Source organism: Ursus americanus, chromosome 4 (genome assembly GCF_024610735.1).
Source record: "Ursus americanus isolate L20-20 chromosome 4, mUrsAme1.1.p, whole genome shotgun sequence".
In the NCBI taxonomy this organism is placed as follows: Eukaryota; Metazoa; Chordata; class Mammalia; order Carnivora; family Ursidae; genus Ursus; species Ursus americanus.
In genome coordinates this window covers 96523773-96539582 of record NC_142130.1, presented here as the reverse complement: position 1 = coordinate 96539582, position 15810 = coordinate 96523773, and the positions used below count along the sequence as shown (strand labels likewise).

Below are 15810 nucleotides of genomic sequence, written 5' to 3'. Positions count from 1 at the left end.
GGAGGGAAAAGGGAAGACGGTCACGGATAGAAGGCGGTAGAAGCTGGGTGCTGAGCACCTGAGACACACTGATCTGAGTGTCTAGCCTGCCCTTGCATTAGGTGGCCTCTGGCAGCCCCCGAATACTGCGGCCCCTCGGAAACCCTGCTCTCTGCCATTGCGAAAGACCCACAGCTGAGACTGGGTTTCACATTTTTGAAAGGGCTGTTAAAACAAAAGACCGCACAACAGGGACTGCATGGGGCAAACCCCTAAATATTCCCTCTATGACTTCACGCAAAGCCTGCCGGCTCCGCTGTACAGGACCACACGGCATTGCATTGTCTGCACATCCTGCGTCAGGCCTTCGGGTGCAGTGAACTCTGTGGTGTCAGTGAGCTCACTTTACAGATGTCTGGCTGCTTCCCACGTGTAAGGTATGGGTCTGCTGCCAGCTGGTGCTGGGTGGCGAGTTGTGAGCTGAGGAGCACTTCCCTGGGTTTTCGATGCTAGTTGAGAGACAGGCAGGAGAACACCAACCATTCAAACACAAAGCACGTGCTTGGAAGCAGAATCAGAACAGCCACACAATAATCTGCTGGTTTGCAGTTATTAACCAGCTGCCAGTCAACATTAGGACGAGAATTCATAATAACCGAGGGCTGGACTTCTGCTTTATGTACAATCCCCTCCAGGCCAAGGGTGTTCATTGTAAAAGGTGTAAGAGAACAAATGTCCAGAAAGATGCCAGAGTTCAGGTGACAGGGAAAATACAAAAGGAAATAGAATAATTACCTTATTTAACTCAAACCTATTAAGCTGGTTTAAAAGCCTTGTGGCGGGGCACCTGGGTGGCTTGGTCAGTTGAGCGACCAACTCTTGGTTTCAGCTCAGGTCATGGGATTGAGCTCCCCGCCTTCGGTCCCATCAGGCTCCACACGCAGCAGGAGTCTGCTTGACAGTCTCTCCCTCTGCCCCTCCCCCTGCTCACTCTTTCTCTCTCAAATAAAGAAAATCTTAAAAAATAATAAAAAATAAAAAATTAAAAAATTAAAACCTTGTGGAAATGGAAGCAATACAAATGTTTGTGAATCACATGTGATTCATCAGACTGGTTTCTGGAAATCCATCTTAAGGAAACAATACAAAACACGACATGAGTTACAGTCACACAGATGTTTCTGGCAGCGCTAAGAGAGCATGGGGACTAACACGGGTCCAAAAACTGCGCTCCGCGGGCAACCGTCACGCTGCCAGCAGCCGCATCACAGTGGGTCTTACTAAACACAGCCATGGCCAGCATCGCTTGTGTTGGCTTCCAAGGCTTTTTGGAGGAAGGGGAGCCAACTCCCAGAGACTGCAAAATAACCAGGGAAAAACTCATGCAAATGAAAGTCTACTCCTACTCATTGTTCGGTGGAGAGTTGAGGTCCCGCGGCAGGAGCGGCCCGGGGAAACGCCCCGTGGCTCTGCACTCCACCTTCCCCCGCACACCCCACGCAAGTCCCGTGGCCAGTGTGCGAAAACACCCAGCAGGGTAGCAAACTCTGTTACAGGGCACTGTCCATCCGCAGCCCGTACCACTGGGCAGGCGTGGGACATGTTAGTAACGGCAGGGAGGGAGTCGGCACAGTGCATTCTCGGTATTTCCCATTTCCTTTTTTGGGGGGGTAATGTGGTTTTAGTTATTTTATAATTAAAAAAATGTGATGAGGAGAATCTCGCCAAGGTGCTAAGCTCTTAGAAGTAATAAGACGTGAGGCAGACGATCACAATACCAGTTTTCAATTTCGGTGTTCTTACTTGCAGGATTACAGAAACATGAAACATAATTACAAATACACTGCACCATTTGCTGTAAACTGACTGGAGGCCAAGGACCGGAATTCAAACGAAGTGAGATAACGCCCAGTTTGGGCACACAAACAACAGCCGCATGAGGACAAAGTGAACCATGAAAATGACACAGATTCGGGGGGGGGGGCTTCCCCTTCAGGCGGAGCTGTGCAGCCCTCACAAACGGGCCCATCTTCCACGTCAGCTCTTGCGGTCGGGAGTAACCTCACCTTGACCTGTAGCTTCTCCGAGGAGATGGTCATTTCATCCCCACAGGGTGCGAGCGCAGAGACCCCCCCCAGCACACATCGGAGGCGTTCACATCACTTACACCCCAGGCGTGGGAGTAGCGTCATCACGAGTGCTGGAAGGGTACTCAGCCAACCTCGAAGCCCTTCGTGGCTCAACTAGCTCAGAGTCTGCCTGGCCACCTGGGAGCAGAGCTGCTCTGCTGGACCCTACGGAACTTTTCACCTCTCCCCAAACCCGCTGCTGAGACCCTCCCTGAGTTTACACCTAATACTTAATTCAGGTGAACAAAAGGATTCTGTTCCTTCTCTAATAATGAAGTGCTATAATTTAATGTTCAATTCCTTTGCAGTAAAGTTAGTAAAACTCCTGTTTTTGCTTTATTAAGAACAAGGTCTACCAAATTAGAAGTTATCATTACATTTGTCAACACCTAGCTGGTGAAGCCGACTAACGTTAACCTGACTGGGGACTCGACATGGTGGGATCACAGTGATGGAAAATGCATACAGTTCGGAGGTTATGGATCATGGGAGAAAAATCCCTTGTGTACAGATGTTTCTTTTTTTTTTTTTTTAAAGATTTTATTTATTTATTCGACAGAGATAGAGACAGCCAGCGAGAGAGGAACATAAGCAGGGGGAGTGGGAGAGGAAGAAGCAGGCTCATAGCAGAGGAGCCTGATGTGGGGCTCGATCCCACAGCGCCGGGATCATGTCCTGAGCCGAAGGCAGACGCTTAACCACTGTGCCACCCAGGCGCCCCTGTACAGATGTTTCTAAATGCATGCTGATTAACAGAGAAGCGCAACTAATTCTCCGTTCACTGTAAAAGGGACACCAATTACACGCGTCAGGCCTCGTGACTGGAGCAGACTTTATTTCTGCAGCCAGACCCCAGAAGGTTTACTTTCTCAAGGGAGCGCTCAGTGGCGAGGTGACTCCCGTCCTGAAGACGGCTGAGGCATCCTGAACTTGGACAGGTCCAGGTTGAGGTCTAAGAAGGTGAACGGGGTGTACTCATGGTGCTGGAGGTTCCTGTACGTGCTGTTATCGAACGGCTCGGCCACGCCGGCGGCTTGCACGGGCTCTGTGGGGGGAAAGCAAGGAGGCCTGTGAGAACATGGACAGGAAGTGCCTCCACGGGGCTCAGCTCAGACACCCGTGCACCCAGCATTCCTCACACACCCTACCTGAAATAAACTGTCTAATTAGAAAAGAAAAGCCCGTGAAAGCAACAGGACTTCAGAAGCAAAATAAAGGAATCAGCTGAAAATGTATTCTAAAACACCAGCCTTAACAATGGGAGCACTGGGATGGTTGTTACGATGTGTCCTAACACCTTACTTCATAAGCTCCTAGGTCCTGTACTTTGCAGAATTGTGAAAATGCCTACAGTTTTGGAGGGACTTTCAGGCCACTTAAAGATGGAGGAAAAAAACCCCAGATCTATTAGAAATTGTCTTAAAATAGAAATAAACCATTTACAAAAAAAAATTTTCAAAAGCAGAAGCTTAAGTGAGCCTGCTAAAGTCTCCAGATACAAGAAAATTAGACGCTGCTTTAATAACAACAAACTTAAGGGAAATGGAAATGAGGTATATAGTCTCCAACTTTTTCTGAAAAAGTTGTTGGTATACTTTAGATTCAGACTAAAATACACAAACTAGATTTTACTTCCTTGCATGGAAAAGAATGTTTGGTAATCATACAACTAGATTGATAGTGTGGCTGAAGCAAAAGAAAAGGCGGCCCCCCCCGGGCCAGGCAGTGAGGGCTCGCGGTGCAGCTTGCGGGGGTGGCGGGCTGAGGGCCGGGTGATGGGCCTGCTGATCCTAACTCCTGCTCCTGGGGCTCTCCCCACTTCTACTCGGGCTGCAAGGAAAAGAACCTAACTAGTTTCCCTATTTGAATTCATATCAAAAGCTTTGTTTTCATGTGTTCGGTTGTATGAAACAAAAACAATGTTTTACTCAGAGCGGACATCTTTCCAATCTCAAGGAGTGGAGACTCCTGACGTGGCGCAGGGACATCTTCAGAGCAGATACAGGGATGGTGTCACCTGAAGGGAAATGTGGGTTCAGGAAATTCGAACGCAAGTCAATCCCGCCAGAGGCCAAGGGGCCAGGTGGTGGGAGCAGGAAGACTGCTCAGGGACACCTGCAAGTAGGCTGTGCTCCGGGGCGGTGGCGGCCTTAGCCTCCGAAGGGTGTAAGGAATGTGGGAAAAAGAACACGTCCGTGAAAAATTAGAAGCAAATTGTTTTCAAAATGGTTTGCAATGTGAAAGAAAACCCTGTCATCATCCTAAAGGTTTGGGTGCTCCTCTCCAATTTACAGCAGAATGACTGAAGCAGTAGGATCAGGAAATGCGGTTCCATGTCTTGACCAGTCTGGCAAGCACCGGCATTTCACTTATTAATGGAAGAGGGAGAGAACGGAGGGAAGAAAACACATAAATTCTGTCCACATAACACAACCAATAACAACAATGACCACATAATGGACATCAGGCAAGGGGCAGGCTTTAGGAAGACTACAGAGCAAACAGGAAGGGGCCGGGTTAATTAGTAATGCCTTTTACAGACACTCTGCGGAGCCAGGGAAACAGGAGCCCTCCCCACTGCCTCGCTGTGACCCACCGACAGCACACGCCCTCTATAAACATCAGTGCACCGCCAGACGGTAGCATAAAAGGAATACAATACTAAACATTTATGACAGCAAAATAACCCTTCCTAAAAATTCAGTATAGAGAAACAAAGCAGCCCACTGTGTTTTCTGGGTAAGTCAGAGAAGGAAACGTCATCTACTGGAAAGGTGGAAGCTGCTCTGGGCTGCCCCTGTGTCACTTACTGCTCTAATTCCTAACCCGTGGACTGCCCTGCAGGCCTAAGGAATGTAAAGGCAGCGCTCTGGGTAGCTGCCCTGAAGACCCTCCCAGCAGGGCGAGCCCGGCCCATGCGAGTCACCCAGGACCCCTTCCGCTGAGAAGAGGCTCTGCAAGTTGACGAAAGGGACCCGAGGACGGCCTCCAAAGTTAAGGGAGAGGGCGTTAAACTGCGGGGGGTGGGGGTGGGTGGGAAATGGCCCAGGCTGCAGGACGGCGGGGAGCGCCCGGCGCACACGCTTCCACTGCAGAGGAAAGGAAAGCGCCCCAGGGGTCGTGCTAAGCGTGCACAGTCCTCTCTCATCTGAGACCGCGGAGCGGGCCAACTTCTACCACAGGGGCTGACTAACGGGAACAATTCCTCACACCGCGTGGGCCTTCGGCGGCCCGCCCCCCGCACAGGAAAGGAGGTTCTCAGGAGAGCACAAGTCAAGGTATACCCTGTGTGTCGTCCCGCTCTTCCGGGCGAGGCGCCGGCTCTCCAGCCATCCCGTCCTTTCCCTCAAGCTCCAGGCTTGCGGTCTTTTCCTCGAAAACGCCTTCCGTAGGAACAGGAACTGGTTTCAGATGTTGTACTGGTACCTGGTCTTCCAAACTCTCCTCTTCAGCCTTCAGGATCCCTCCCGTTACCTGCTTTCCCGAACTTTCCTTGTCGATGGGGGGAAACGCCACCTCCCCATCACGTTCCAATACTTGGTTTTCCAAACGCCTTTCTCCAGTCTCAGGAGGTGCCTGTAGCCCTCCTGCTGTTCTGGTTCCTTCTGACAACTGCACGGGCGCAGGGCTGCCAGCTGGCTGTGTAGACAATCCTGACTTTGTACGGTCAGGTAAGACTTTTTTAACTTCAAGTGGCTTTTGACTTTCTCTATTTTTTTCACTTGATCTAAATATTTTCTCCATTTGTTTTTCCTTTACGTTTTGCTTCATAAACTCTTTCTCTGCTTGTAACTCGGGCGTTGTGGTTTTTGGTTTAGCGTCTTTTCTGTGCTCTAACAGCTTCCCAGTGGGCCCTTTCTTCTTTGCCTGACGGGGCCTCTCTGGAGGGCTGAGGTCTGGCTGTCCCTGCTGGGACCGGGTCTTCTCTTTGGCCGATGCTGCAATTTTGGGGGCTCTGTTTTCAAGGGACTGGGAGGCCTGCGGTTTTGGAAGTCCTCCTTTGCCCCTGCTCGTCATCTGAGTATCAACCTTGGAGCTGCTACCCTCCTCGTCAGACTCTGAGTCGGAGGAGCCAGACGAAGAGGACGATGAGTCGGAGGAGCCAGATGAAGAGGATGATGAATCATCTGTCCCTCCCCTGTTCTCCTGAAGAGCTTTTGAATTTGAACCCTGTTTTCTGAATGGAGGCAGAACTTTTTGAGGAAACTCTACCAAAGTCTTTCTTGACAAAAACTCTGGAACCCCTTCATCTGTGAATAGCATGCTATCATCGGGATTGGGGCGAGGGCTAGCTACCATCCCGCCCTGATTCACAACTGATGGGCAAGAACTGGGTGAAGACAAGTTTTTAGACAATTCAGCTGCTGTTGGGGTGGCTAGTAGCTTGCCCCTCTCCTTTGGTTCCACTACATCTAGGAAATGGCATAAAGAGGAATATTATTTTCAATATTTTGTACAACAACCTAAATTCATCAGTAAGTCACAGACATTTCATTACTAACAACTCGTTATTATAATATCTTCAATGTAATCATCCTAAGAAATGTTCCACGGGAACGCACTCTTAGGTCAAAGCCAAGCCACATGACAGAGAACAGTAAGAAATGTATATGTTTTTCTTTGCAGCTGAGAAATTTAAAAACATGGATTTTTACCAACAGAAGTAACAAACTTGTCTCCACTTTTCACAATGATAGCTTCTTTAATGATGATTTTTAAACGATTTCATCCAAATTTCAAATAGTTAAGCTATAAAGATATTTCCAAATTACTGCAGGTTTTAGAAATGTGTAACTTCTTAAATCTTTAAAAAAACTGATGTTTCTCAAATATTAAGAAAGTCAGCCACACCGGATGAGCCTGAACTTTCTGAACAAAACAGCAGAGCAGAACAGGGACAAGAGCCTGGTTTGCATTTGGGTGTGCGCATGCGTGCGTGTGAGCGGTGGGGGGGTCACGGGGTGGGGAGAACGTCATTCAAATGAACGTGCCCCATGGGGAAGAGAAGTCCTTCAAAATCACAAGTCATCTGGGGACTTCTACAGCCAGAGAAAAGTATTACACGACCAAAAAAGTCTAAAATAACTTGATGTGTACATCATTGGAAACAACAGGTTTTAAAACGAAAAAAAAAAAAAAGCGCTAATGTAAAACCCTTGCATTTTGTAGAGTCAATCATTAAAAAAATAAAATTGCATAGTACATTGATTAGAACCAACTTCATTCAATTTTCTCAGGTGCTAAATCTTTTCTAACCACATAGATCTGAAGAAAAATATGACAAGTTTTTCTAAGTTTTCTACTTCCCAAATCTAAAGCAAAACTTAAAAATATATTACAGATGAGCAAAGTCCAAATTCAGAGTCTTTATTTTCAAGTGTGGGAGTCTATTTTATACTGAAGAGATCTCAATCCTACTTCTTCCAAGTGGAAAAAATGTATTCCTAACTTTACTGTCTTACCAGTATCCACAACGGGTTCTCACTGTTTCTGAGCTCAGGGACCTACATGTGACAGAATGACAGGAAATGATCACAGAAAACGGGGGAATAACCACAAATCAGAAATGGGCCACAGAGAGGAAAACGGGCAGTGTGAAAGGGCATAACGGCACAGCCCAAGCATAGGGTGACTGTTCACACCTACCTACCACCTCTCCCTTCCCCACCTCCCCTCCCCCCCCCTCCCCCAGCACCACCTCCTCCATGGCCGGTGTGACACTGTGGCCACGTGCCAGCCCAGAATCTGCACTCTGAATGCCAAGCAGGTGCTGATGGCAGCGAACTCTCAGAACTCCCACAGAGCTCCAGGATCACGTTAAGCATAAAAATGAGGCAAAGGAGTGTATACGCACTTGAACTCTCTCTTTCTCTCTCTAAACTGTACCTGAATCAACTCAGAAACTTCTAGTGGCCCCACACCCTGCTAGCCTGCTCACCTGTATCATTCATCCATGTTTACGTGGAGCCTGAATTTTCCAAGTATGGAAAATTAAGTTAAACTAAGGCGAATCTTAGGCTGCTTTGAATAGAAAAATTACAATGCCTGAATCTTCCCAAATATGTTGTGGAGATTTAAAAAACTGCAAATAAGTTATCAAAATTACATTATAGGTTGGGTTATCACCGACTGAAAATGGAAAGAAAATTTCAAATGGGATCAACAGTGATATCATTTAGAAATTGTTTGAAAACGAAATTTCTATTATATGAAATAAGAATGTTTTAAGGTTTCGGGGCGCCTGCGTAGCGCAGTGGTTGAGCATCTGCCTTCGGCTCAGGGTGTGATCCCGGCGTTCTGGGTTCGAGCCCCACAGCAGGCTCCTCCACTGGGAGCCTGCTTCTTCCTCTCCCACTCCCCCTGCTTGTGTTCCCTCTCTCGCTGGCTGTCTCTCTCTGTCAAATAAATAAATAAAATCTTTAAAAAAAAAAAAAAAGAATGTTTTAAGGTTTTTTTTATTCATGCTAAATTACTGGAAGAATTCCACAGATAGGCTAATAGACTATAGTAATGCATTTTGCTTTTTAAAAAAATATATTTTACTTATTTGAGAGAGAGAGAGAGCAAGAGATCAAGAACTGGGGGCGGGGGGCAGAGGGAGAGGGAGAAGCAGACTTCCTGCTGAGGGGGGAGCCTGATGCGGGGCACGATCCCAGGACCCCGAGATCATGACCTGAGCCAAAGGCAGATGCTTCACCGACTGAGCCACCCAGGCACACCTGCATTTTGCTTTTTGTTTTATTTTATTATTTTTTTAAAGAGTTTTTATTTATCTGACAGAGATAGAGACAGCGAGCGAGAGAGGGAGCACAAGCAGGGGGAGTGGGAGAGGAAGAAGCAGGCTTCCAGTGGAGGAGCCCGATGTGGGGCTCGTCTCAGAACGCCGGGATCACGCCCTGAGCTGAAGGCAGACGCTTAATGACTGAGCCACCCAGGCGCCCCTGCATTTTGCTTTTTAATGAAGCCGATTTCTGACGCACTGCAGCACAGGCCCAGTGTCCTCTTGTGACTCAGAAGGAAGTTGCCACAATGATCTGGAGCTGTCACTAGTAACTGCTGTTCCAGAGTCTGCACTCAACCCTACAGGCAGAATGATGTCACCCGAAAAACAGCCCGCTCGTGTAGAAGAACAACGCCTCTCACTTTATGACCCTACTGGTTTGTTTTCATCAAGTCTCTTACTTCTGTCTAGAGGCAGGATGCCCATACACTCTGTGTTTTAGTTTGATGGTGACCTTGAAAAACATGAAAGCACAGCACTACATAAATAAGTCTAGCCGTGGAGGCACGTCTCACAGCACAAGCTGGGGACTTTTGTGGACTGTTTCTACTCTGTCAGAGACCATATAAATGACCTACACACGATAAAGGCCTAAAACTCTAGTAACAGCACCAAAAGAAGTCCTACTGCTTCTCTATCGCCTCTCAAAACAGAACTTAGATTTCCTGAATCTCTGTTCTGCGCAGTTGAAAAGTGAGGGCATGACCTTCAAGTTTTTAGTGGTCTCCCTATCAAAGCTTTTTTTTTTTTTTTTTAAAGATTTTATTTTTAAGTAATCTCTACACCTAACATGGGGCTTGAACTTACAACCCCGAGATCAAGAGTCATGTGCTCCACCGACTGAGCCAGCCGGGCACCCCTAGTGGTTCCCTATTGAAGGCAAAAATAACTCTTGGTGCTTGAAATGGATTAGCCACCTTAGAATTCTCCCGTATCTTGTCACTGGGTCACAAAACTAATCTTGGAAACGAAGCACAATCAAAAACAAACACACATCTCGACCACATGAAAGAATAGAGTTACTTAGATTTTATATGCTAATTAAAACCTTTTTTTACATGTATAAGACTATAAAGTATTTTTTTTTCATGAATACATGAGAATCGAGATTTTTTTTCAGAGGCAAGACAGCACAGGGATTAAAAATACAGACGGTGGGGCCTTACTGCCTGGTTCACGTCTGGCTCCGCTACTGACGTATATGCGACCTTGGGCAGCTCACGGATCTCTTCCCTCGTCCCCTTTCTCATCCATATTGCAGGGATACTATGGTACCTACACACGGGGTTGTGAGGACCAGACAGAGACTACACGGAGTGCTTGCAACAGTGTCTGGCACTGCTGGTTGGGATTAAATAGCACAAATCCCTGTTTTCAGAGATTCCTCACTTTTCAAACTGAAGTAAGGACTTGAAATGGATCATTAACTTTGGCTTCCTGACAGATTCTTTAAAAAGCGACGCAGGAGTTATTCAGTCAATGATTTAATATTGACTGTGGCAAAACTCAGCCTAGTGCCTGGATTCAAAGGAACATCAAAGCCGGGAGCCGGGCAGTTCTGTGGGAGGGGGACCTACAAGGACTGATACGTGGACTCTGATACCTGCGCTGGTGGCCTCCCTCAGGAAGGAAGCATGTGCTACCAGAAGCTGGAGCTCCAGAGGAATGAGGCAGAAGGCATTCTGTAACCCTGGGGTCCTGCCTCTGAGGCGGACCCTTTGACTAGAGATGTGACCCCAAGGGTGAGTGCTTAGGGCCCAGTCTGCATGGGCCCAGGCAACTTCTGTTAGAGCTTCCAAAGCCACTGTGAGTGGACAGGGGTTGAAGCTGGCAATGCGCCACCAGCAGGCAAAAAGCATTTGTGCATCTGACACTCGACCCGTCTGACAAGTACTGATACTTTAGGCAGAAACGGAGACTTGCACACGTCAATTTAGAAGCAGTCTTTCCTTTTCTTCACACACGGACTAAAATTATTTTTAAATTATGGGACAGAAATGTAATGTGCATCAGAGACAGTGTGGTTCTGCATCCTGTCTTCCCACCTGGAAGCACTCTATGATGGACACAGCACGCGTATGCATCTCGGGCTGGCCCCGCTTGGGCAGGGAGGCGCTGTGTCCAGGGGCGGAAACGACACAGGCCCAAGCCTAACTCCCAGCTCAGTGCTCCCTTCTCATACTGTACCCAAAACTGTCCCATGACCCAGCACCCTATTCCACTCACATATCCATTAGTTCAGTGTCATAAACCTAGGACGTGGGAGTGCAGATACAAGACTAAAATTCACCAAAGGCAGCAATAACATTAGTAATGAGATGCAACTAGTCATCAGTAAACATTGAAAGAATGTCAAAAATGTGCCAGGCATAATGCAGAATTGAACTGACATTCTGGCTGTAAACGTTTTTTAGGAGTGATCATGGCACTGTGGTTTTGTTAAAAAGAAAAAAAAAAAAAAAAGAACACTGGATTTAAAACTGGACTGAGTTAAACAGAATTCGCCTGAGCTGAATTCAGGCCTCCAGGCAATGAGCTGCCTCAGGAAGGGGTGTTTCCTCTGCCGACATCCACAGGGCATGAAAGGCAGTTGGGGGCTAGCACACTCAACAATGGGCCTATATTTTAAATGCTACCAGTGGTTTTACGTGCACATCAAGGAGGGACAAAACCAAAAATATCTAAACACTTTGAAATATTCAAACTGAGGAAATGGTAAATGATGAAAATAAGACAAACTTGAATTATCATTCTAAATCACATATAAAGGTTTGCAGAGACTATAATACACATTTTTCACTTTTCTATTTTTTTAAGATTTTAAGTAATCTCTACACCCAAAGTGGGGCTCAAACTCACAAACTGGAGATAGAGAGTCGCACACTCCACTGACTGAGCCAGCCAGGTGCTCCTGTAATCAGTTACTAGTAATGAACAGGGAGTAGAAAATAAAATGCCCATAACAGAAGTATGTACAATATACTGTTGCATTTTCTATTTTCCTTTCATGAGGATATGTTACATTGGTATTCGGGAGGAAAAAATAAGTAAAAACCAGCAATAACAGTCAAAATGACTATGGAAAGAGCTGGACACAGATCAGACATCAAGCTTCATCAAAGTAAGTTGTAACGGAAAATGGAGCTTGCCTTTAACTCCCTGTCCACCGTCATAAAAGGATGCCTGCAACCCTGGACCACGGCCAACCAAAGCCTGGGGAGCCACATCTGAGTTTCAGGGACACTGAGAAAAGCCACAACTGGGGGAAGAAAAGCAAGGTGGGGTTCAGAGCTACCATGGGAGTGTGGGATCTGTACTTGGGCCATCTGAATTCCCCAGCCTTTGCACTCTGCATCCCCTTGCTGTGTGTTAGAGTATGGCACTTAGAAAACACAGGCAGAACTGGTTCAGGGCTAAACACTGAGTCAAAGACTATTACATGACTGATGTGTTTGGTCTAAAATCCATCACAGATCTTATGTCTGATTATAATCTGGAAACTGCTGGAATGAAGAATCAAGTTATGTAGTTAGTAAAACTTTTCATGCTTGGAAAGCAGACTTATTTATTTATTTTGCATTCTCTTTCCCTTATGACTGTCATTAAAAATCTTACTTTTTGGTGGACTTTGCCTCTTGGAATTCGGTGGCAGCCCCTTTTCACTCTTCCCTGATTCTGCAGAGAGAGAAACCGTGGAAGCAAGTCCTCGAAACACTCGTGCTTCTAGGAGCATAGCCTGACAGAAGAATTAACAAATAGACATTTTAGCGTAAGACCATTTAGAAGCTGTTACAACATAGAAATATATGTAAGCATTCATATGGTATATGTCTCATAGTTATTACAATTTCCATAACATATGTGTATTACAGAAATTTTGGAAAATACAAAAAAAGCTGCAAGAAAAAACTCCACAGGACAGTCACTATTAACTATGAAACTCCAAGAAAAGTCAAAACAGAGCTTCTCCTATGCACACTTTTTTGTAGTCCCCAATTACCTATTAACCTACAAAATACTCTGATTCTTTTTGTAACATGTTTTCCTATACTTGAACGCTAAGTAGAAGAAATACTATAGGGATGTTAGTAATGATATAGATGAATAATAACTGCTTCCAAACTGTTTATATCATTAAGTGGCAAACATAAACTGGTAATTGATTGAGCATGTATTTACTAACAGCTATTATGTGCTGAACACTTTTCTAGAAGCTGGATATAGAACAGAGGTGCTTCTCCTAAATATGTGAAGGTAAAGATGTGTTTTCTATGTTTATGACCGCAAGTACATGTCCATGTGTACACATGAAACGTGGAACAATCTTTTGGAACCAGGTATTTCAAGGACTAAATGCTGGACTCTCAAACAGATCTCCCCCATCTATACTCTACCTTGCAATGAATAGTTAAGTGCTTTTGCAATAAAAACCTTTTAAAAGTTTAAATACAGTGAAGTGGCCTTACATTTTTTCTATACGGAAAAAGAAAGCCCTTCTTCCTTCCTTTTTTCACAGATGGGGTAACATAAGCTGACTTCCCAGTGCTTGCCCGGCAAGTTACCAGGTGAACCAGGTACCTGAAAGTTCCCTCCTCTCCTCTCCTGGCTAAACAAGAGGTCATCAAGACGCTGTCCTTAAGGGTTCTGACATCTGGGAGCCCTCGCACCTGCCCGTGGCTCCGGCCCCGCACGCCTGGGGCTCCTCGAGTGATCGGGGTCCGCCAAGGGGCTGTGGCGGGCTCAGTGCCCGCTCGCCGGCCCCCCAGGCCCGCCCCACGTCCACTTGCTCCGGCCCGGCGCCCTCGCCGGCACCCGGGAGGCGGGTCAACGGCCCAAAGGACGGCCGGAGATGGCAGTCAGGGCCGTGCCCCTCGTCCCGGCCCTACACGAGCTCCCCGCCGCCGGCCCGGCTCCCCTTTACCTTCAGCGCCCCGGACCGTCCTTGCCGCAGCAGAAGCGAGGCCGCCATGACAGTGACACGGGGGAGGGCCGGACGAAAACCTGACCGGCCAGAGGTCGCATCCGGAATGACGCCACCGGGGCGCGCTCACCACCGGCCTAGGGCCCGCCCCCTGAGGCGAGGGCACCAATCACAGGCAGGTACGGGGGCGGGGCAGAGCGCGGCAGAGTCCCGGGGCCTGCGAGCGCATTCCAGCTGCCTCCCAGCTCCCGGCCCGGCGCCTCAGGCCACGCCCGCAAGGGGAGCTGCCAATCACCGGCGGGGCTGTCTCGCCCGAGCCATCTCCGGGCTGGCTGCGCGCGTGAGGGTCGCAGTGGTCTTGCGGTGTTATTGTCCCTGCAGGGCGGGGGCGACGTCTGCCCGTGTCTCTTTTCAGACCTCTGGCCCTAACCCAGCGTCGTCTGTTTGGCGGCCCCGCGGCACTTTAGGTCCCGACCTCAGGGCGCGCCCGGCCTCCCTCGGCCGCCAAGAGGCGGCGTCAGGTCGGACCCGGTCCTGCGATGCGCACAGTCAGCAGTGGTCACCCCTGTTCATTGCCCATCCTGCAGACCACCTCGGGCGGGACCGTGGGCACCCTTTGAGCCCATGACAGCACCAGTGCCGGAGCTAGGCAGGTCAGGAATGCAAGCTTTATTTTACCCGAATGTTTACGGCTTGCAGGGCAAAGACTTCCCCCAAAGTAAGGTGTGATAGCGGAGCAGGCGTAGTTAGTTACCGGTCCCCTTGTTCCGTTGTTGATCGTACCTCCTTGCCCCCACTCCTGCCTTGTCCAGTGCCTCCTAGAAGATGAACGTGCCCAACACCTCTGACTCCACCCGGACTAAGTGGAGACTCATTCAGGTGGCAAGATAAATGGGCAGAAATAGGTACCCCAGACCCTTATCAAAGGGGACTGTGGAACCCTGTGAATTTAATGCGACCTGCCAGCAGTCACCTAGGGAGGCAGAAGGACAACCTGAGGCCTTAGGATAATAATGAGAAAGGGGTTTTTGGTCTCTCCAGGAGAAGGGAAAACCTTGATAACAGAATTACTTTTAAAAAAAAATTTATTTATTTGTGAGAGAGAGAGAACGAGCAGGGGAAGGGGCAGAGGGAGAGGGAGAAGCAAGCTCCCCCTGAGCAGGGAGCCCCATTGAGGGGCTCAGTGCGGGACTCCATCTGAGGCCCCTGGAATCATGACCTTAGCGGAAGGCAGATGCTTAACCCCCTGAGCCACCCAGTGCCCCAACAGAATTATCCTTTACTCAAACCAAGTTCACTCTTTTGTCTCCAGCTGAAAGTTCAGGCTTGTGTTGTGAAGCCTCCTCAAGCATAAAATGAAAAGGCCAACCCCGTTGGGACCAGTGTGGTCACCTGCCAGAGTGGCTTGAGGAGAGGGCACATATGGTTGAGGGGAGCCCTGGCGAAGAAGAGACATGGTGAGTGGAGGGAGCCATGTTGGCGGTTTTCAAAGAAGCAGCATGATTGTGTGTGAAGGTAACTATGGCAACAAGGTGGAAGACCACTGTCTGAGCCTGGAGGGAGCAGGACTTACTAGGAAGCTAATGCAGTCAGGTAGGGCGGTGGAGGTGGCCTCCGCTACATTAGGACAAAGGGAATAGAAAGGACAGGGCCAAGTGCAAGAGGCAAATATAAGGTGTTGCAGAAAAATCAAAGAAGCAGAGCGAGGGTCCGTGCTTTCACGAGTATTTTGTGGAGAGGGGATTATATTGTGTTTTCTAATCAGCTAGAAAACTAGACTAGATTGGATTTCTCCTGCCCCCATTACCTTGCCTAGCAAGTACTAACTCAGCAGTTTTTAGACAAAAACCTCAGAAACTTATGTTTACCTGTATTTCCTTATTAATCACATAAAGGTCTATGTAAATTACTCCAGATCCCCCTTCAGTCTCCTGAAGGCAAATTAAACTTCTTTTTAAGATAAGTAGAAAATGGAGTATCACTTGGACAAAACCCTGAAC

At 47.8% G+C, this 15810-nt stretch overlaps 1 protein-coding gene across 2 annotated transcripts; it reads right to left on the bottom strand.

Moving 5' to 3' along the window:
- Positions 1-2620: 2620 nt before the first annotated feature.
- On the bottom strand, positions 2621-13966 carry NDUFV3 (NADH:ubiquinone oxidoreductase subunit V3). Of its 2 annotated transcripts, XM_045774161.2 has the most exons (4): positions 13811-13966; positions 12505-12625; positions 5393-6520; positions 2621-3153 (listed from the first exon to the last, which is right to left on the bottom strand). In XM_045774161.2, the coding sequence occupies exons 1-4, from the start codon at positions 13856-13858 to the stop codon at positions 2990-2992; spliced, it is 1461 nt and encodes a 486-aa protein (XP_045630117.1). In that variant the 5' UTR covers positions 13859-13966; the 3' UTR covers positions 2621-2989. The 2 variants fall into 2 exon arrangements, with proteins under 2 accessions (XP_045630117.1, XP_045630118.1); XM_045774162.2 differs by lacking the exon at positions 5393-6520 and having other exon boundaries at positions 2927-3153.
- Between the last annotated feature and the right edge of the window lie 1844 nt (positions 13967-15810).